General features: G+C 48.9%; 1 protein-coding gene across 3 annotated transcripts in view; it reads right to left on the bottom strand.

Moving 5' to 3' along the window:
• The window catches only part of EDARADD (EDAR associated death domain), a 60567-nt gene extending 42306 nt beyond the window's left edge, over positions 1-18261 (bottom strand). For all 3 annotated transcript variants that reach the window (XM_032491914.1, XM_032491912.1, XM_032491913.1), the window contains exons 1-3: positions 17845-18261; positions 8058-8116; positions 3703-3742 (exon numbers count right to left, since the gene is read on the bottom strand). In XM_032491914.1, coding sequence (XP_032347805.1) covers positions 3703-3742; positions 8058-8116; positions 17845-17875 — 130 coding nt within the window. In that variant the 5' untranslated portion in view covers positions 17876-18261. The remainder of the gene's footprint in view (positions 1-3702; positions 3743-8057; positions 8117-17844) is intronic.
• Positions 18262-20636: the final 2375 nt, after the last annotated feature.

Below are 20636 nucleotides of genomic sequence, written 5' to 3'. Positions count from 1 at the left end.
GTGTCTCAAGCTGCGGTCCCGGCTCTCTTCCATCAGAATCCCTGGGGCTGCCTGCTAACAGTGCAGATTCCTGCGCTCCCCTCCAGACATCCTGAATTGGAATCTCGGGGACCCCAGCAACCTGACGCCTACCAAGCACCCCATGGAATTCAGATGCCCTCTAAAGCGTGGCTCTTCACAGCAAAAGGAATGGACATGTGGGTGCAGCCATACCAGTTCCCACAATGCCTCCCGTCGTAATGACCAACCCAGCATTTCTGTAGAGGTGGGGCTTTTTATTTCCCAATATGTTAACTTAAATTATAAAAGCAGCAACTTTTCTCATACGGTCCCCCAAACACTCCTATGGTCGTGTCCCTCTCCTTCCCCTCCACTCCCCACCAAAGGGAAAAAACCCTGCAGAATGGTCGCTTTGTTCCTGTCATAATTTGGGGGAGGGGGTTGATCTGGGGTTTGCTGTAACAGGGGATTGCCAAGAGTCTCGGGCAAGGTTGGGTGGGAGGCACTGAGTTTGTAGAATGAGGGGGCCCAGGACACATCAAGTCATGCAGGTGGGGAAGGGGTGTAGCTTCATGTTAGAACAAGGAAACCTATTAGCAAAATACCATCAGTCAGGCGAGGTGAGAAATCATGTAAAATACAACATAGTGACTGGCTTGCTTGTTTGGGGCAGGCGTTTGTACTTCCGAATTACGTTACTTATTTCCTGAGTCCTTGATTCTCTTCTAACTTTTTCAAACTGAACTACTACTTCAACATTTAGTTAACAAATTGTTCCAAGTATCACCCACGCTTCAGTTCAAATTCCTCAACATTAACAGTAAAATCAGTCTACTACTTTATTTCTCTCTAACTTCATATTTGCTATATAATTTTTTGAACAATAAAAAAGCAATAATACCAGAGAAAATGAAGATAAAATCTTGATTGATTTATGATGTATTTATGTGCAATTTCCCTTCACTAGGAATAGTGGCTCAAAAATCAGATTTCTTTTTTCCAAAGACATTTTTCCCTCAAAATGCGAAGTGTCACATTCCCTTCAGAACACTCAAGCTAGCAGTTTCTAGGAGATATCGAGATTCTGTGACATAAAATAAACCCTGATCTTAAATTAGTCCTGAGCTTAGTGCCTGCAGAATCTCAGTGGCCACCTATCGGAACAGAAGCCTGACGGAGTGAAGCCCCTGACATCTCTAAAATCAGGGGAGATGGAGGCTCCTATGACAAAACAGGTGGAATAACATGTTTCACCTCAAAAACATGCCGGTCACTGAAATTACACCAGATTCCCACAGCTGATTTATAGTAAAACCACATTATTCAGAACCACTCTGGTTTGGACTGTGTTAAGGAATAGCTTTAGACTGTCCATGAGTGAAGTAGGAATATACTAGAATTATAATAAAGATTTTGTGAAATGTGCTGGTCTGCCTAAGGAAATATTTTGAAGACTTCTGAATCACATGGAAATTGTTCAAGCTAATTACAAAGTACTCCTCCTCTAAGCAGGCCCCCTTAGAAGTCACTTAAATGTCAGAGTCTGAGATTCTACTTCATGTAACTAGATTACATTTACTTTTAATCTATAAATTAGTCTCTTCACTAATGCATACAGATTTTCTTTCCCTAAAAAAAAAAAAAACACTTCAATGAGAAAATTATCATAAACATTTAATGATGATACTGGCTCCATTATGGTATGTTTTTAAAGAAATACTACAGATAGAAAATGATTATAGTATCGAATGCAAACAGTGGAATAAGTCTCCAAACTTCTGGACATGGTTCATTACATATACGATGATGTATTTCCTGGAGGTAAGAAATTAGGCGCTTCATAACCCTCTTCCCCGTGAATAAAGACAGAAGACAGACGTGGAGTACCGTTTTGGCAGTCACATTACTCATCAACGCGTCACCGTTTTAATTAAGGTTTCCAACACTCTAATTCTAGGAGAAACCCAATAGTACAGCTGCGGGATTACCAGGCTGCTAAGCAACCATCTTCTTCTTTTAAAACCAGAAATCACGTGCAAGGTGACAGAGAAGATCTTGAGGCAGATCAAAGCGTGACGATGCACTCCCAGGCTCGCTGCCTGAAAAGGTCCCACGTTTGCCCCTCTGCTACGAAAGCTTCCAGCAGCCCCGACCCTGACTTTTCACAGCTCTTCTGCCAGATTTCCCCCCACCCCTGTCTGATGCTCATGTGCACCAGTCTCCACTCCAGACTCGTTTCACTGAATTCTCACAGTCACCCTGGGAGGCGGGCGCTAATAGTGTCCTCCATGCACTGCAGACAGGACACTGAGGCCCTGGGGTGGGAAGTCACCTGCTGAGGGCTCTCAGGGTCAGCGGTCCGGTGGGAGCTCGGTTCACTTCTACACGTCTGTTGGCAGGTGTGCCAAATTCTCAAAGCTTCGTAGGCAGGCTCTCAAGTGGAGGCCTGCATCCCAACCACGCAAGTATGCATTAAAACACGGGTTTCTGGGCCTGACCCCAGACCCACTGCATCAAGATTTCAGAGTAGGGGAGCCCAGAATCTGCATTTTAAACTAGCCCCCCAGATGATTCTGCACCCTGAAGTCCAAGGAACACTGCCCGAGACGGCCTCCCATCTGACCTGGTGGCCTGGCTTGCACCTTCCACCTTCTTGTTGACCTAGACCAGCCCAGCTTAGGGAACTCAGGACACTGAGAAGTCCTCCAGGAAATGACAGGGGAAAGGGGGAAGGGCGCTTGTGGGGAAGCCTGCCCTACAGCCAGAACTGGGGCTCACAGCTGGCCTTCTGCCTCTTTTCCTACACCATTCTGGGGACATGGACCGAGGCAAGAGGAATGAAATCCTCATGAGGTCATTTTAGGGAGCCTGGAGACGGTCTGGTGAGCAGGCACTGACAGAGGGGGGACTCAACCACAGGTGGGCCCTGGCTGGGAGCTCCCTTCTGACCCAGCAGGCGGGAGGCCTGGTGAGGGCATCACCAGAAGGACTGCTGGGGAAACCCACAGCCGTGGGTGCCAGGAAGCCCACCCCATCCAGGAAACCGGGGGCCACCAGCTATCTCTAAAGTGGATCAGACCTGATTGCTCCGCTCTCCCCCTACCCCTGCCTCTTCCCTGGGTTGTCAGCAGAGCCCAAGGCAAGTGCTCCAGTGTGACAACCAGCAGCTTGGTCTCATACTAGATCCGGCCTTGCAGACTTCCCACGGAAAGCAGGAAAGGCTGAGGCCTCTGTGGCCTGCCCCCAGCCTGAGACATTCATCTGTGGATCATAAAAGGTGGCTCTTTTCTGCTCTGGGGACTGACAAGTATCCCTTGCCCCTGGACTGGTAACAGAACCCTCCTTCCTGGGTTTGAGCACAGCTGAGCCCTAGCCTTCCACCTCCCCGCTCACCCAGCCTCCGGGCTCAGACCTGCTCAGCCATCCACCCACCTGACAGCAGCAGCTGGCTCAGGGATGGCCACCCAGCCAACTGCCCCGCAAAGTGCGCCATGTGTGCTGGGGGAAAGGTTCCCTGTCTCCACCGTCTCGAGCAGCACCAAGTGAAGCTGGGGGTGTCAGAGACCATCTTTCCCGCCACGTGGGGAAAGTCTGCCCAAGAATGGAGCCAACACAGAAGACAGAACCACGAGAGAGAGAGAGATTGGGCTGGAGACATCACTTAAACTCACAAGTTCAAGTTGTTAGATTAAATGTACGTACCTTTAGGGAGTCCCGTATCTTGAATGGGATATTTGTCTGACTGCAGAAACCAACAAAAGAGGAGAGTTATTTTTAAACACCGCAGTCAATTATAAGATCAACATGAAAAGAAAGCTTTGAGCTGGGAAAGCCATGATTTTACCTTAAAACCTTGTAAGTTTTCAGCCCTAGATTTATCAACAGGCCTGCCTCATTGCTTGTTTTTATTGTCAATTTATAGAAGTGAAACCAAGGTTGATGAGGAGTTAATGCTGGAATATGAAACAGAACAAGCCTTCAGATCTGACCACTAAACCACACTTCCTCTCTTTTCTGCAGTGCTATTCTTTCTCTTTTTTTTTAAATTGAAGTGTAGTCAGTTTACAGTGTTGCATCAACTTCTGGCACACAGCACAATGTTTCAGTCATACCTATACAGACATATATTCCTTTTCATTTTTTTTTCATTATAGGTTACTATAAGATATTGAATATAGTTCCCTGTGCTATACAGAAGAAATTGGGGGTTTTTAACCTATTTTTATATAAAGTGGTTAACATCTGCAAATCTCAAACTCCCAATTTATCCCTTCCTACCTCTTTACCCACAAGGTAACAATAAGTTTGTTTTCTATGTCTATGAGTTTGTTTCTGTTTTGTACATAAATTCATTTCTGTCATTTTTTTTTTAGATTCCACATATAATTGATAACATATGATATCTATCTTTGTCTGTCTGGCTGACTTCACTTAGTATGATCATCTCCAGGTCCATTCATGTTGCTGCAAATGGCATTATTTTATCCTTTTTTATGGCTGAGTAGTATTCCATAGTATAGATATACCACAGAGTCTTTATCCAGCCACTTGTCGATGGACATTTAGGTTGTTATCGTGTCTTGGCTGTTGTACATAGTGCTGCTGTGAACACAGGGGTGCAGGTGTCTTTCTGAGTTAGAGCTCCCTCCAGACACATGCCCAGCAGTGGGGCTGCTGGGTCACAGGGTATGCAGTGCTATTCCCTCTATCTACCAACTTCAGCTTAAAATCGAGGAACATTTGTGTTCGTGAATTCTGGGGACAGACCCACTTCTTTCACCATTTCTGTGTCATTCATTTGGGTCAACGAGCACATGTTCTCACTATTGGAGAGCTCTGTCCTGGGTTGACTAGGACAGGATTCAAAATGTGACTCTCCCATTAATTGCATGAAGATCTACATATTAGTCACCCATCGTGCACAGTTATGCAGAATTCCCCAGTGCTTTAGTTGAGGGCAGCACTATTACAGGGACTTCAAAATAGCAAATGCTCTTATAGTCACACATCTCTGTGTTGGTACTAAAAAACACACAGGTTTCTAAAGTTCTGGAAAGTTCTACCTCAGATTATACAGTGAGGGGAGTGGAGATGCACCCAGTCTCCCCAGTCTGTCCTCTAACCCAGCTCAGTGCCACCATTCACAGCATCTGGGCCTCTGGGTCCAGGGTCCTCCAGCCCAAACAAAGCTACACCTTCCAACTCTCCTGCAGGTCTCATCAATGTCTTCCTTTGACAGAGGAGAAACAGAAACAAATGTAGAACCAAGGACTCTGTTTTAAGTGCCTTTCCTTGAAGTTTTTTTGGAGCTGGTCAGGAAAGTTTCGGAACCTCTGGAAGCCTCCAACCCCTTTCCATGAAAGAAATCAATCGTCAATCACAGAGAACTTAAGTCAAACAAATTTCTCCCAGACTAAATCCTTCTCCACACTGTGCTCCCCAGAGCCGGAAGAACACGCCTGTACTGTCACACTTATCAGTCTCTTTTCAAAGCACTCATCTATTTCCTCAGCTTCACTGAGTGTTTCAAGAGCAGGGACTATGACCATGGCCTCCCAGATTTTGACTCAGTTTGGTCTGTGTGAATGAACAAGAGCAGGTTTCCTGGAAAGCCTGACATCTGAGCTCAGCCTAGAGGATGCCCAGGACTCGGCTGACTGAAGGGGCTTGGCAGCTGCAGACAGCAGACATACCGGGGCCAGGCCAGGTGGCTGGAAGAGTGGCATGGCAGGTGTGGGAGCGAAGGTGGAAGGCAGGTCATGCAGAGATGCCTGTTGGAGGCGGGAAAGGAAGACAAGGTTGGACACGAAATAATGGAGCCAGTTTTCTTGGAAGAGCCTGGAAGGGAAGTGAGGGGGCTGAGAAGGAGTGCCGTTTCAGGATCTCGGGAAGTCTGCCTGCTTTGTGCCCTCTGCACGGGGGAAGATGGTCAGCACAGCCCTGCAGGAAGTCAGGGAAGCAAACAATCCCCACACGGTGTGACAAAAGTCAGGACTGGGCTACAGAGCGAGGAGCACTCGAAGGTCCCAGGGTAGGGCAGGGAAGGCTTCCTAGATACAGAATGCTTGGACTAAGACGGCAGGAGGCCCCGGAGTTCACAGGGAGGGGCCGGTGCGATCGGTATCCTGCGACGGTATCCTGCGACGGTAAGAGGACGCGGGGCGTCTGGGGAGCAGCAGGCTGTTACACACGACTGGCTCACCAAAGGCATGTTGAGACAAGGTCATGGAGGCCCTCATCTGCCACATCAAGGACTGCACACTTAACCCTGAAGGCAGCAGGAAGGCCATGGGGTGAAATATGTCCCCCCAAAAGAGATGTTGGAGTCCTAACCCCCAGGACCTCAGAATGGGCGCTCACCGGAACAGGGTCACTATAGGTAAAAGAGGTAAGATGAGGTCACACTGGGGCAGGCTGGGCCCTTAATTCACAGGACAGACATCCTTGTAAGAGAGGAGACACCGAGACAGACACATAGGGAGAAGGCGGCCATGTGCCAACAATGGCAGACAACGGAGTGGGGCAGCTACAGGCCAGGGGTGCCAAGACCTGCCAGCACGCACTGGAGGCTGGAGGACGTGACAGGATTCTCCCCCGCAGGTCTCAGAGGAGCACAGGCCTGCGGACACCTTGACTTCGGGCTTCTGGCCTCCAGAGCAGTGAGACAATACATTTCGTTGCTGAAGCCACTCTGTTTGTGGGGACTTTGTCAGGGCAACTCCCCAAAATCAATGCAGAGAAGCTGCAGGAAAACCTCCTTGTCCCAGCAGCGTGGAGGAGTGGCCAGGACCCAAGGTGAGCAATGAGGTGGGAGCCCGGGGGGTCAAGGCCATGAGCCAGCCTCGAGACCATCACAGGTCAGGTCATGGGAGGGGCGAGCTGAGTACCGCTTGCTGGAACCCACAGCTCTGGTAATGGACCACACTGGAGGGGATCAGAAACCACAGGGTCACTTTGCACTCTGCTTTTAAGCGAGTTAGGAGATGGAATTTTTTCATGTTCACTTCCCCAGTGTCTCAAAGCTTGCAACTGACACTGTCCACACTTATCAGACTGTGCCGGGGCCAAACAAAAGCTGTGAAAACAAACATCTCAGGTCTTCAAGACACTGAGGTGCCTTGGGAACTTCCAAAGACTTAGAGACACTGAACTGAATGATATCAAGTGTCTTTTCTGCCATGCTACCTAAATGAGTCCAAACTGTTCATGACTCAGGAGATCACACCCTCCAAGCACTTTGAAGAAAGGGGTATATCTCACACTGCACGCCTAGTAAACGTGTGATGTTGTCAAAGGCACGCATTTGGTCATAAGTGAGGAGCGGTAACATGTTAAGAGAGCAGGGCTTCTGTCTGGGTGACCGTATACGAATCAGGTAACTGCCATTTCTTCACCTGCAGAATGGGGATGAAGACACCTGGCCTACTAGCTCACAGGTTATTTGCAGGATGAAAACGATGTGTGTGAAATCTTTTAAAGCAGCAGACTTGCCACAGAGTGGTTACGGGAGGCCGGGGCAGGGGTCTGGAGCCAGCTGCTGGGCTCGAATCCCACCTGGGCTGCTTTCAGGTTGGGCAAATTAGCCCACTCAGTTTTTCATCGGTAAAGTGGGCAGTGACTACCTCACAGGATGGCTGCAGGGATTAAACGTGGTGAGAGGTACATCCATTGTGTGCCCATCTGACATACAGGCAACCCTCCACTACTGGAAGGTGGTCCTACATTTTTTCCTTCCACCTCAAGGTAGATATTTTGATTCCTGAAGAAGGGGTAATTAAACATAGTAAGTAGACAAGGAGATAAAGACCTCACGCACTCTCAGAAGGTCACCTCTGATGTATGCGAAACGAGAACACAGCCTAATACCATTTTTAGCCTGGAGAAACCCAAAGTTTATTATGTCACAGGGAAGTATCGTGAAAAATGTATCTTGGGAGACCTTAATTTACGGTTTCTGATCTTCATGTAAATACCAAGTAATGAAAATGTAAAGAAATAACAAAGGGAAAAAAGGAAAAACAAGAGTCATCACTATTAATGTAAAACTTGTAACCTACCATGTTAAGGGATATGGTGCTAGGGTCTGTGTCTTCCACTGGCTCCTTTGCCAAGTGATCTGTCAAGAAAACAAACGGAGAGCATTTTCTTTAATTTAAAAGCACGGGGGGAGGGCAGAGCTCAGCAGTAGAGCGTGTACTTCGCATGCACGAGGTCCTGGGTTCAATTCCCAGGACCGCCATTAAAAATAAGTAAGCCTAATCACCAACCACCTTCCCCCTCAAAAACACAAAAACTGAGATAAAATAGTTGCTTAAGTAAAAAAATTAAAAAAAATTTTTAAACTAAAAAAACAAAAGCACAAATGTGTCCTTTGATCACAGCGTTCATATGGATACAAGCTTACCCCAGTGAGTTTAGAGAAATACCTTCAATCATTAGTGGAGACAAAATTAAGACAGAATAGGTTCTGACTGCATCAAGAAAGTGATTAAGACAAATACACTACACTTAAAAAAAATCAGCAGCCGTCCTCCATCTCAGGGCTACAAAGGGACCTGCGATTTTTACAGTTACCAGAAGATAGCACCTCTACCACACCCACAAAGTACCAGGTCTGCCTGTTAGCTATTGCCTAAAATTCTTCATCAAGACCAAAATCTTCATTCCTCAGCTAGTATCAAATGCTTTTTAAAAGCAAATAGAAATTGAGTTTACTTCAAGGTATTTTGTTGTTTTTGATGTAACGGAAATGTCTCTGCCAGTTATAAAATATTGGTTTTTGAAGTGAAAAAAAAAAAAGTGAATGAAGGGCCACAAATGACAAAATATCCTTTTTTATGGGTGAGTTGTATTCCATCACATACGTGTGTGTGTGTGTGTGTGTGTGTGTGTGTGTGTGTGTGTACACACTGCATCTTCGTTATCTATTCAACTACTGATGTGCACTTAGGATGCTTCCATGTCTTGACAATTATAAATAATGTTGCTGTTAATAGCAGGGTGTATGTATCTTTTTGAATTAATTCTTATTTTGTGGTTGGATTTATTACTTTGATAACTATGTGAGTTTAAAAAGCTAAAGCTCTAAACGTTCTTAGAAACAATGAACAGTACATATACATAAATTTTCAAAATATAAGTGCAGTAAAAAAAAAAAAAAGATCTATCAAGCCATGAAAGACATGGAAGAAACTTAAAAGACCTATTACTAAATGAAAGAAGCCAGTCCGAAAAGGCTACAAACTGTATGATTCCAACCAAAGGACCTTCTGGAAAAGGCACAGCTACAGAAACAATAAAAAGATCGTGGTTTCCAGGGGTTTGGGGAGAGGGAGGGAGGGAGGGGTGAACAGATGGAGCACAAGGGATTTTTAGGGCAAGGAAATTATTCTGCATAATACTATAGTGTGTCTATATGTCATTATGCATTTGTCAAAACCCATGGAATATACAACATCAAGAGTGAGCCCTAATGTAAACTATGGACTCTGGTTGATAATAATGTGTCCATGTGGGTTCATCAATTGTACTAATAGGCCACACTGATGAGGGATGTTGAGGGTAGGGGAGTATGTATGTGTGGGTGGGGAGGGCTGTGTGTGAACTCTGTATTTTCTGCTCAATTCTGCTGTGGACATGAAACTGCTCTAAAAGAATAAAGTCAACTAAAAATTCAAAAAGAAAAAAAGCAAGTAGAAATAACAGAAGTATAACAGTTTACTTAGAAATATCTACAAATACTTGGAGTTACAAATAACTACAAATTATGCACACGTGATATCAATGACCCTTTGCATACTGGATTGGATTATAACTTTGAGCAGCAAGGATTTAACTCTGACATCTGCTTCTTTCCTCATTTCCTACTCTTCAGCAACTCACTTGTATCATTTTAAAATATCAAGCTTCTGGATATATTTCTCGTGAATTAATAGTCAAAAATACTGCACAGTATCTTTATCAAACAAGAAGTGATTCTGATTTCTCAGTATTTTGCTTCTTCTGTTTTGCCACTTGTTACATTTAAGGAATTTAATGACAAAATGCAGAAAAAGGTACACGCCACCACTAGATTTTATGAATTTTTACAAAGTAGGAAAAAAGTTTCCCCTTTCCAAGACACTTTATCGAACACCTGCCAGAAAACTGTCTTACTCAATAACCACACCTGTCTGAGTGGGCGCCTCTGAATTTGCGCAGTGCACAACCTGCAAAACCCTAAGTGGCAACTGTGGGCCAGTCAAGGTTCAACTTCCATTTCTTTCCAGCAAATCCTCATTAAGTACATGCTGCGGACCAGGCACGAGGTCCTGGGAACGCCTTGCAGGATCCAAACAAGCATGACAGGCAATTTATGGAGATACTTTGTTTGTTCCCCCTAGATGTTTCCCATCTGAGCGTCTGGGCTGTTCACGCTTCTCTCCCCACAGGCATGGACCAAAGGAGAGGTTGTGTGAAGGGAGCACCTCTTTATTTATTTATGACAGCCTACAGTCACTGGAGAGATTAAAGGAGGCGGCCTGGGTGGAGGGAGATGGAGAGAGATTTTTCCAGGGACAGACACCAGCAGCTCCATCAGTGGGGACTGCGCCCTGGCCCTCGGCAGAGCCCAAAGGTGGCAAGCGCACATCAGGGAACGCACCGAGGGTGCTGGCGCCCTGGGGCCCAGGGTTCCCGGCCCCAGCACAGAAACCGTGACTGCTGCTGGCACAGAAACAGAGGGCTGCTGGATCTCAAAGTCTTCTCAGGCTTGGACGAGAAGGACATCAATGCCGACCCCGATGCACAGAAAATTCAGGGCCCCTCCTTGGTTTTCCCAGCACCACGTCATCCTCTCAGATTCCCGTGTGACCCTAAGGAGGGGGCCAGGGCCCCATTCGGATTGAAACAGCATTTCCTGCCAGCCCAGTGGCTGACAGACTTAGACTCAGATTTAAACAGAAATAAAGAAAATAAGAACAACTTGTGTTGACGACTCCGCCCTGAGCTTACAGAACTCCTGCTGCCCGAGGAACAGGCAGTTAGTCAGAACGCAGAGCACTTGATGTGAAGATGTGGAAATGCAGAGTTACACGGAAACACCTGGGAGGGACACATGCCCTTCCTGGGGTGCATGGTGGGCAGGCAGGAGCGGGTAGAGAAGAGTCTGGAATGTTGAGTTGAAGTTAGCCAGGAGAAGGAGTCAGGGAGGGAAAAGCATTCTAGGCAGAGGGAACAGCATAGCTGAAGGCCTTGAGATGAGAAAGAATGTGACACATGAGAGGACTTCAAACAGGTCCAGCCAGAAACCTGCATTCGGTTTTCTGCTTTTTCCTTTCCATTCTCACATTCTGGTTTCTGCCTGGGGAGAGGGTAGCAGAAGCCACCTCTAAGTAGCCTCAAGTTCCTTCTTCCCTCCTGTCACAGCCTAGTCTCAACAATTTCATTTCCACTGAAGTGAATCTGGATGACTGTGCTTTAAAAGATGACCTCCACCCGGGGTGCGGGGTTTTAGCAGGAATCAGCACCCTGTGCAGACACCACCCACTCGGGCAATGACAAGCCAGGCCGCGTTCCTACAGAAACGCTAGTGAGCGAGGAAGGAGGAAGAACAAGACAGAGAGGAGGAAAGTGGAGGAGACAGCTGGGAAAGGCAGAATTTCACCAAAAGCAGCAGTGAGGACGCAAACACGGCATCTGGAGGGAGGAGAACTGGGCTTGGGAAGAGGCCACCAGACCACTGAGAGCCAGCGGTCTGACCCTGAATGAGCCTAGCGGTGTGACCTTGGATGACTGGCGTGAGTGTTCCCAGCTTCAGGCCCTTCCTCTGGCACAGGAGAGGGTCCAGGTGGCTGGTTCCCACATCCAGCTGATAGTCCCTCTGGTCTGGCCAGGCTGGGGAAAGACTCCCCCAGAGAATCTGTGATATAACTGAGCACACCTAGGCGGGTTATGGGGTGAACGGGAAGATACAGGCAGCCGACAACAAGCACTTGGAGGCCCGAAGTCTCACTCTTTGGTCGGAAATCTCTGGGAATAAATGGACCTTAAGATGGGGAGGGCGCGGAGAGTCTAGGCTGTGTGCTTTCTGAAGCTGCACAGCGAGGTGGGAGGGCCTTCGGGCAAGGCGACAGGTCTGGAACTCGTTCAGGAGCACTTCCAGCTCTCTTATCATCTTCATTCAAATTCTGTCAGCCTCTGACGAAGTTCTTCCCTCCGTGCTTCTGCCAAATCGGCTCTCGGGCCCGGGCGCGTGGCAGCGCCCGGTGAGCTTGTCCCTGGTCGTGGGGACAGTGCGCGCAGATCTCCCTTCGTTCTCACGGTGTGGAGGTGAAGATTACTTAGAGAGGGGCTGATCCTGGTTCTTTGAGACTGGTCTGGATGTCAGCAGTTGTCCTAAAGTGTTTCTGAGAGCTCTTGGGGCCGCATGTTTATTATATTATTAAGTATAAAGTCAAATGGTTTACTTAGAAGGTTTAAAATGTTGACTTTTGCAGCTCCAGGTAACAGCAGGCTGGGCCTCCCAGCCAGGCTCTGACACCAGATGGGAGATGAGGCACATAGGAGCCAAAACAGGAAGGGGGCCAGGAGAGCTCCAAGGTGACAAGACCAGCCACTAGGCTGGGGGCCGGTGGGGACCCTCCTCCTGCTCCTGGCTGTCACTCTACTGTCCCAAAGCTGCCTCACTGTCCTGGCTCAGAGACTTGAAACCAGGCCTCGATCCTCGAAATTAGCTGGTAACTGACCAAAGCAGGTCTCACTGATGGCACTGAGAATGATGCTTAAGTCACATGAGCATCTTCTGGAGAGTTCCTCCAAAGGCATGAGAGAGCCCATGGTGAACTGAAGCTGCGCAGCCGCTGGAGGGGCACCTGGTGGCTCCCGGAGGACCCAGGTGAGAGCAGTCGAGGCGGGCTGCTGTCACTCGCTTCTCTAGGCCGCAGGCCCCGACCTGTGCTCTTCCAGGGTGAACGGAGGGCCTCCACGTGCCCTTCCAGCTGTGAGAGTCCATGAGTGGTGGGAAGCAGGGGCCTAAGGTCCCGCCGACCCCAGGGGCCCAGGTCACAGCACCTCCACCTCAGCCACACGAGAGTCCCGCTGCCCTGGTGCCCGCTGCGCGGCCAGGTTCACACACAGCCCGCTCATCCGTACAGTGCCTCTGAGAAGGAGCCAGTGTCTCCCCCGTACATCCTGAGTGCCCAGGGTCACAGGGTGAGGGAAGAGCCAGAATTCGGATCTGGGACTTCCTGACTTCAAAATCTGCCTGTTGCCACTACCTTCCGAGTGCACTGACCACCTGAGGGACTCTCCTGGGGGTAATCTCTGTGCCCAAATTTCCCTTCTTATACAGGCACTGGGCACACTGCAGCAGAGCCCACTCCAATGACCTCATTAAAACCTGACTGCTTCTGTAAAGACTCCAGCCCCAAGTAAGGTCACGTTCTGAGGTACCTGGGGTTAGGATGCCAACAAAACCTGAGGAGGGACACAGTTCAATCCATGACAGTCCACTCTCTGGCCCCCCAAATTCCTGTCCTCTCTCATGTGCAAAACCCACTCACCCGATGTCCAAAGCTTTCATCATTCCAGCGTCCACTCTGAATGCAAAATCTCACCCACCCATCACACACTCCAAGACCCAGCTTTCTTTGGCTCGCGAAGCCGAATCCCCAGGAGCCCCAGAGGCTGAGCGTTGCATCCGGCAGCCTCTCCGCGAAGAATGATCCGTGACGACCCAGCACAGACCAGGGGGAGTCGCCCAAGGGCAGCACCTCACGCTCTGACATCTCCCTTCGTGAGTCACACTACATAACGACCAACAGTTCCCCAACACAGTTTCTCAAAGGAAGTTCAAAGATCGCCTCTAAAGATGTCATTTCGGAGAAACAAAGAGGGACGTGTGCTGGGGCTTCCAGGCTTTCCTGAGCATCAGGGGCCAGAAGACTGGGGCCTTTGTGCTTTTCAGTGAAGAACTGAAGGCAGTTCTTTGAACTTGCAATCTCAGAGCTCATTTACTTTTTTCATTTGTTGTGATTTTTGTACTGGAGCGTCCCTTCGGGCCTCCAGCTGTGCTCACCACCGCTGATGTTCTAACCATGCCGAGGACCACACAAGCCCCAGGGCGGCTTTCCCTCCTCTGTCCATGGCCGCAGCCCTCTCCATCGCCCTCACAACGGAGCAGGGCCGAAGCAGCTGAGAAAGGACCGGGGATCCAGAAGGGCCATTCCTAGAGCGGCTTCTCTGGAGGGAGGCCAAGCTGAGGGGGTCAAACTGAAGAGGGCGCGGGAAGGTGCGGGGGGAGGGAAGAGGCGAACCGAGGGTGCGAAAGAGGAGGAGAACTCTTGGTGAGAGAGAAGGAAACTCAGGAAACAGGCGATGTGAGAGAGAGGAAGAAACGCAGGGGCGTTGGAAAACCCCAGGGAGGGGAAGGAGGGAGGGAGGGAGGAAGGAAAGCCACAGTAGGTCACCAGCTCTGGTGGGTGTGGAGGAAGAACTGGCTGGTCCGGCTTTTCGAACAAGGGTGCTCCTCCAAGTGGTGCCCCCTTCGGTCCTGGTTTCTGCTCCCAGCGCTCCTGGAGTTGGTGAGAAGGACAGGGTGCCACCTGGGCTCCATCTAAGCACAGGAGGGCTCGGAGGGGCGGCCGGGAGGTGAGAGGCCACCTAAGGGGGCTGTCCTGGGCCAGCCTCCAAGGAGCAGCCCCGGGGTTCCCTGCAGACAAGACTCCGGGAACGAACAAAGGCAGCACGTACGCTGATGTGCCCTGTGGCCACGGACACTTGGCTCATTGTGGCAAAGCAGTGAACTGTACCACCTCCCCGACTCTCCGGGTGTTCAAAGCCTCTTTCTTTGTCTCTGTCCTGAATGTCTGTATGAACTTGAAGCAGATTTTATTCACATTCAACAGGCAATTCTGACTCATTCCATGTCAGAAGGTTTATTAGTGGTAGAGATGGAGTGAAATGTCTACACTGTTTTCCTTCCAATGTAAATTTTCTTCCTGTAAAGAGTTGTTTTTTAAGCTCATACAGTATAATAATATATATCCACCTTTTTATATGCATGTGGATATATAAATATCTTTTTTTTAACCTTTACAAGGTAAACTAAGTTAACACATCTAATTTGATGGATAAGTTCCTAAGATGCCAACATGGGGAGAGCTTTTTCTGTCCACGTTTGAAGCACAGGTGGTTAAATCTACCTTTCATTCATTTATTGAGATGATAGGTATTTAGCCAGGGCTTAGTATGTGCCAGGTACGATGCCAGGTGTTGGAGGTGTGCTGTCACTGAAACAGACGTGCACTCTGTCCAAAAACTTACAGTCTAATGGGAGAAAGAGCTTTTGATGAAATGGTCACAGCTAGAAATGATAGCACAGTGCACCAAGAGTGTGTAACACAGAGCTTGAGCTACACCAGCTCTGATCTGAAATCTGAAGGATAACGTGCAGGAGGTAACTGGAGTGGGGGGGAGGAGGGAGCCTTCCAGGCAGCAGAAACAACCCGTGCAAAGGCCAGGGGGCAGGAGGTCCAGGGCTCTCAAGGAAGCACAGGAGCCAGTGTGGCTGCAGTGCCAACCAAGAGACAGAACAGGCTCAGCGATGGAAGGGATGGCTGGAGAGCCACAAGCCGAGCATGGGAACCATTTGCGGATTTAGGATTTGTTGGAAAGTCAATGCAGGTTTCTGAGTAGAGGGATGACTGGATCTGATTTGTCTTTAAAAGGTCCCTCTGGACACCTTTTAGTGAACAGGTCGGTGGAAGGCAAGAGTGGGTGTGAAAATACCAGTCGGGAGACGAGTGCAGGAAATCAGGCGAGAGAGTACGGTAACCAGGCCTGGGGTGGAGAGATGAGCATTCCGTTTAAAGAGTTCCACATATTAACAGCACTTGTGGCTTCATTACAGAAACGGAAGGGGTAGGTGGTGTGTCCTGGAGGTTATAAAACCAAAGTGAGATGTTAAAAAGGGGAAGTTGTTTTTAAGTCTTTTTTTTTAATGGAGGAGCCCTCATCTTACTGACAGAATTCCAGAGCAGCAGTGGCCGTGGGGACACTGTGCAGATGCCCGAAGATGCTCTTCGACATCTCTGCAAGTGAGAGGGAGGTTTCTGCGTAGGAGGCCTCTCTCTGCTTTGAGGAAGCCAAAGAGAGTCTGCCTACAAGCGTGGGTTTTACCTCTTCCAGTCAAGGAGACAGGTTCCTTCCGAATGACACCCTCACACCTAGTAACCTCAGGCTCTCATCACACCACAAGGACCGGGAGTTCCCCATGCCTTTGTTCCGGGCCACGCGGACTGAGTCCCAGCTCCGGAGTTCTAGATCTGGTGTGCGACTACCGCCATCTAAGAGCGTATGAGCCACCCTGGTGGCCTCATCACTGTTGACCCACTGAGGCTTTTTATAAATGAAGCTGTGTTTCCCAGCCCTCACTTCCTCTGGTGCCGCTGACTTTGTGGGCCCCAAGCAGATTTTATATCTACCCTCATTTGGTGGCCCCTGTCAGGATCTTTGTGAACCACCCCCACCACCACCAACAACCACATTTAACGGGGTCTGAAAGCACTGTTGGTAAAATCTAGTTTAACATCTCCTGGCACATTGTCAATCAGGTTCTCAGGAGAGGAGGTGGGGGTGAGGCGGGAGGGGAGGGGGATTTCTCCCTTAATTTCCCCTTCTGTTTCTCCAAACAGTGGGTATGGGGGAGGGGAAAGCTAGCCACACTCTGTATTTTCCATCTCCTGTGGATAAAATGTTTACCGTTCCCCACTTGAAGAATTTAGATCTTTCTTTAAAATTCCCAGGAAACTGTGGACGACACCACACGTCACAATGTCAAGTTAGCTATCTTCTGACACACCCCCAGATGCTTTCTGTATCCTTGTCCTCATTGCTCAAGCCCCAAATGAACAGTGAAACATTCAAGCTCTGCCCCCTGCCCAAGCCCAAGAAGTAAAACAGGGAACACGTTTCTCTAGAAGGTGTTCACGGTGCTGCCTGTCTGGTTCTCTTTCCAGTCTCAACAAAACTAGAAAAAGCCCGAGTGTGTTCCTGGGCAACACCATTCAGTCATTCGTGTGTTCACCACACGTTCACTAAGGATCAGTCTAGATTATGGGCGAGCAAGGACAGAACTCCAGGGAGATGGAGTCTGAGGAAGAGTTTAAAATCAAGTGAGACTCAAGAAGAACCCAGAGTCTGGTCTCAGGTACACACACAGTTATTTTATGACTTTAAAATTCAAGTGAGATTAAAATCTGGATTCTGGCCTCAAGTACAAAAGCAGTATTGAACTGCGGTAAGGACAAAACCTGAGGCCCTTCTGATCAAAGGCCTCTGCGGAGGTGGGGGGGTCCCACAGGTGGGATCTACCACTTGGTTTTGTGGACACTAGTTTATAAAACAGCTTTGCGGACCAATAGTTAGAAAGTGAAATGAGGAGAGGGGAGAAATGAGAAGGCACGTGAGAGGGGAGAAAGGGACAGGGAACCAGGAGGAAACAACCCACCCCTGCGTTCTTTTCTGCAGAGAGGTTTAAGGGGCTTGTTTCAACCTGGCGTCCCGGGTCCAGAACAAAGCGCGGCCACGGGGTGGGAAGACGGAAGGGGCGTCTTAGGCTCGCGTGGAGGTGGCGGGGACGGCGGGGGGTGCAGGAGGCGGGCGCCACTAGCAGCCGCTCGCCGGGGTAGCCTCACGCCGCCGCTGTCCCCCTTTCGGCCCCGGGTCGGGCGCCGGAGTTGGGGGTGGTCCCGGGGCGGCCCTCGGGGCTCGGCCTCGACTGCCCCGCAGCAGCCGCGGGCCCCTCGCAAGCCCCCGGCCCGCGGTCCCCGCTCCAGGTGAGGGCGCGGCGTGGTGTCACCTTACCTGCGCGCAGAGGGTCGTCCGCAGACGCCATGGGGGCGGGGTGGGGCCAACGGGCACCCGAGCGGGGCCGGGCGGCCTCCGGGACCCGGGAGGAGAGCGGGACGGCGGCGATGCGAAGTCGTGCGGTTCCGACGAGTCCCGAGCAGCCCTCGGCGGCTCCGCGCGCCCCTCCTCCCTCCGCGCCTCCTCCGCGCCTCCTCCGCCTCCCCCTCCCCGGCTCCCCGCCGCTCTTCCCCGCGCGCACTTCCTGCTTGGCAATTAGCAAAGCCCCTGCCCCGCGCGTCCCCGTCACCCCTCCGGAGGCGCGGGCGGGAACCCGGGTGCGGCGGGCCGGGACCGGGGCGCGGGGTGCCTGGGGGGGGGCCCAGCACCCCCGCTGGCGCCCTGCCAACCCCGCTCCCGCCGGCAGGTCCCGCCACGAAGCTCGCACGACCTGCTGCCCAGGACGGGCTGGGAGCAGTTATTAGCCTTCAAGCCCGGCTGCAGCGGCGGGTCGCTTTCCCGGCCCCCCCCATCCCGCCCTCACTCAGGACACCACTCTCCCCTGCGCACGGGCCTGGGCTGAGATGCCTGGCGGCGATCTGACATTGAAACAACTTCCTGATGTTAGGCAGAGGACGCCGCTGCATGATGGCACACGCTAATAATTTCTGTTTTGATTTTTCTTTGGCATTGGTTGTTACGTGACCTCCAGGTAAGTGCAGCACAAAGGGAGTGAATAGAGGACGCCTGACACACACTCTCACAGGCTCGCTAGAAAAACAGCTTTGGGCTCCCTCGGTGGGTAGCCAAGTTGGTCCTTTAAAAAAAACTAAGGTTTAATTTTTAAAATTAAAATTTAATTTAATCTTATACCAATTCCTGTGCACAGATTGGAATGGTTTACTAAGAATATATTTAAGATCGTTGTATTTTAACTTAAGCTTGTCATCAATCAAATCTATTATTATACAAAGGTTACAGGCAATTTAAATGTAATAGGACTTAAAGGTTTTTAAATAATCTATGTCTGCCTTCGCACAGAAGAACAGAAAGATAGGAATTTGAAATAGATAATGTAATAGCTCTTAGTCAATTTATCATATAGGAGAAGCCTCTGGCTGAAAAGCCAGCTCTGAAAAATGCAGGAAAGCAGCCAAAGTCTACATACCCTCTGGGCGATCAGGGGCCTGCTCTGTGCCTCCCCCCATCTGCTTAGTCGTCCTGAGGCCCACCGCACCCTCTGCACTGGCACCTTATTCTCTGGAGTATAACATGGAAGAAACAAGAGGCTCAGAGAAGAGGGTCAAACTGGGTGTCAACCTTCTGGTGGAAAGCTCTCTGGGGAATTTGCGGGCGGGCAGATAAACTTCCTTTGGGTCTGCCTTCTCTAGGAAAGGAAATTTTTTAGAGGGTATTTTCTCTTAGCGTCCATTTTGAGGTTTGTTTTGTGGTTCTTTCTGTACATCTCACGAAGGTGAAACTATTTCTGACATTGGTTGCCAGGAATGACATATCAAGATGCGCTATCTTGTTAACAACACAAACTCAAACGTGGCTCTAATGCCGGTTCGCTTTTCAAAACTCTGAATTCGCCGTTTTGTCATGCCCATTCTTTGTTACATCACATAGAAGACAGGTGGCCAAAACGCGCTTGAAGGTTAACTTTTTAAAGGAAAATTGGCTCTGTGCATAGGTTATTATTTTCTTTCATTCCATTTCCTTGTATCTCCTTTCCTGTGAATTGCAACCATAACCCATCATCACCTCATTTTTCCCATGTGCTTTGTGAACTGTAAAGTGTAATGCAAATGGAACTTTTTTTTTTGCAATTTACAAAAAACCAGTTTAAAAACAAGTCTCATCCACCGGAGTTCCCAGAAGGCAGTGTATTTGCTGTCACACTATGTGCCTTCTGCTTTTGCTTCTACTGCTGCCCAAAGAGTGTTAAAACACTCTTTAAAATGGACATTTTGGACTTTTCTTAATAGCACCTAAATATTGTGAATCTCCGAATCACAATAAATGAGGATTAGGAACCACAAAGCGAGATGTGCTACACTTGACTCACGGGCCTGTCGCCCTGAGTTTGTGTTACTTTAGCCAGGTAATGAAAACTCCAAGTCTGTAAAAATTTGCAGGTTTGTGAAAGCTAAATGAAATAATGTGTGTGTGTTGTGTGTTTATAAAATACCTAAATCAGCACCTGTCTTAGAGTAGGTACAAATAAACCAGCTACCTTTCTGCCTTCATTCTTTCCTTGGCATTTAGTCTATTGCAAGAAGCTTCTACTGCCTTTGTTACAAGAAATAAACCAATATTTATTAGTGTTTGTATGTAGCCTAGATCAACGGATTGATTGATAGCATTCATTAATGCATTCTTGGAACTGTTCCCCTGCCCCTCACCCACCAAACAACATGCCAAGCCTTAGGAAACCAAGTGAGAAGTCCCTGAGTTTTAGGAGTGCATGGTCCAGAAAGATTGCAAATGCTGTTTCACTGTAGAACTGGAGTGATGAAAGCTTAAACCAGGGGGCAGGTATGTGTGGAAGAAAGGCATTGAAGATGTATAGAAGCCAGATGGCTTTGTGGTGACCACCCTCTGGCTGACAGTTTGCTATGGAAGGTTTGAGGCAAATCTTGAGAACTCTGTTTATGATAATATGGCTAAAGCCTTAAGTAGGGGGAAAACTGGTGGTCTTGTGTCTTCACAAACAGACAAAGACTATCATCAGAAACCTTATCTTCAGAAGGGGAAAATAGCAACTCAAAACATAGTTTACTTGATCCATCATCGAAATATGTTGTTTT

The sequence above is a fragment of the Camelus ferus genome, chromosome 11, assembly GCF_009834535.1.
Source record: "Camelus ferus isolate YT-003-E chromosome 11, BCGSAC_Cfer_1.0, whole genome shotgun sequence".
In the NCBI taxonomy this organism is placed as follows: Eukaryota; Metazoa; Chordata; class Mammalia; order Artiodactyla; family Camelidae; genus Camelus; species Camelus ferus.
The sequence above is the reverse complement of the archived record's forward strand: the minus strand, read 5'-3'. Positions and strand labels throughout refer to the sequence as shown.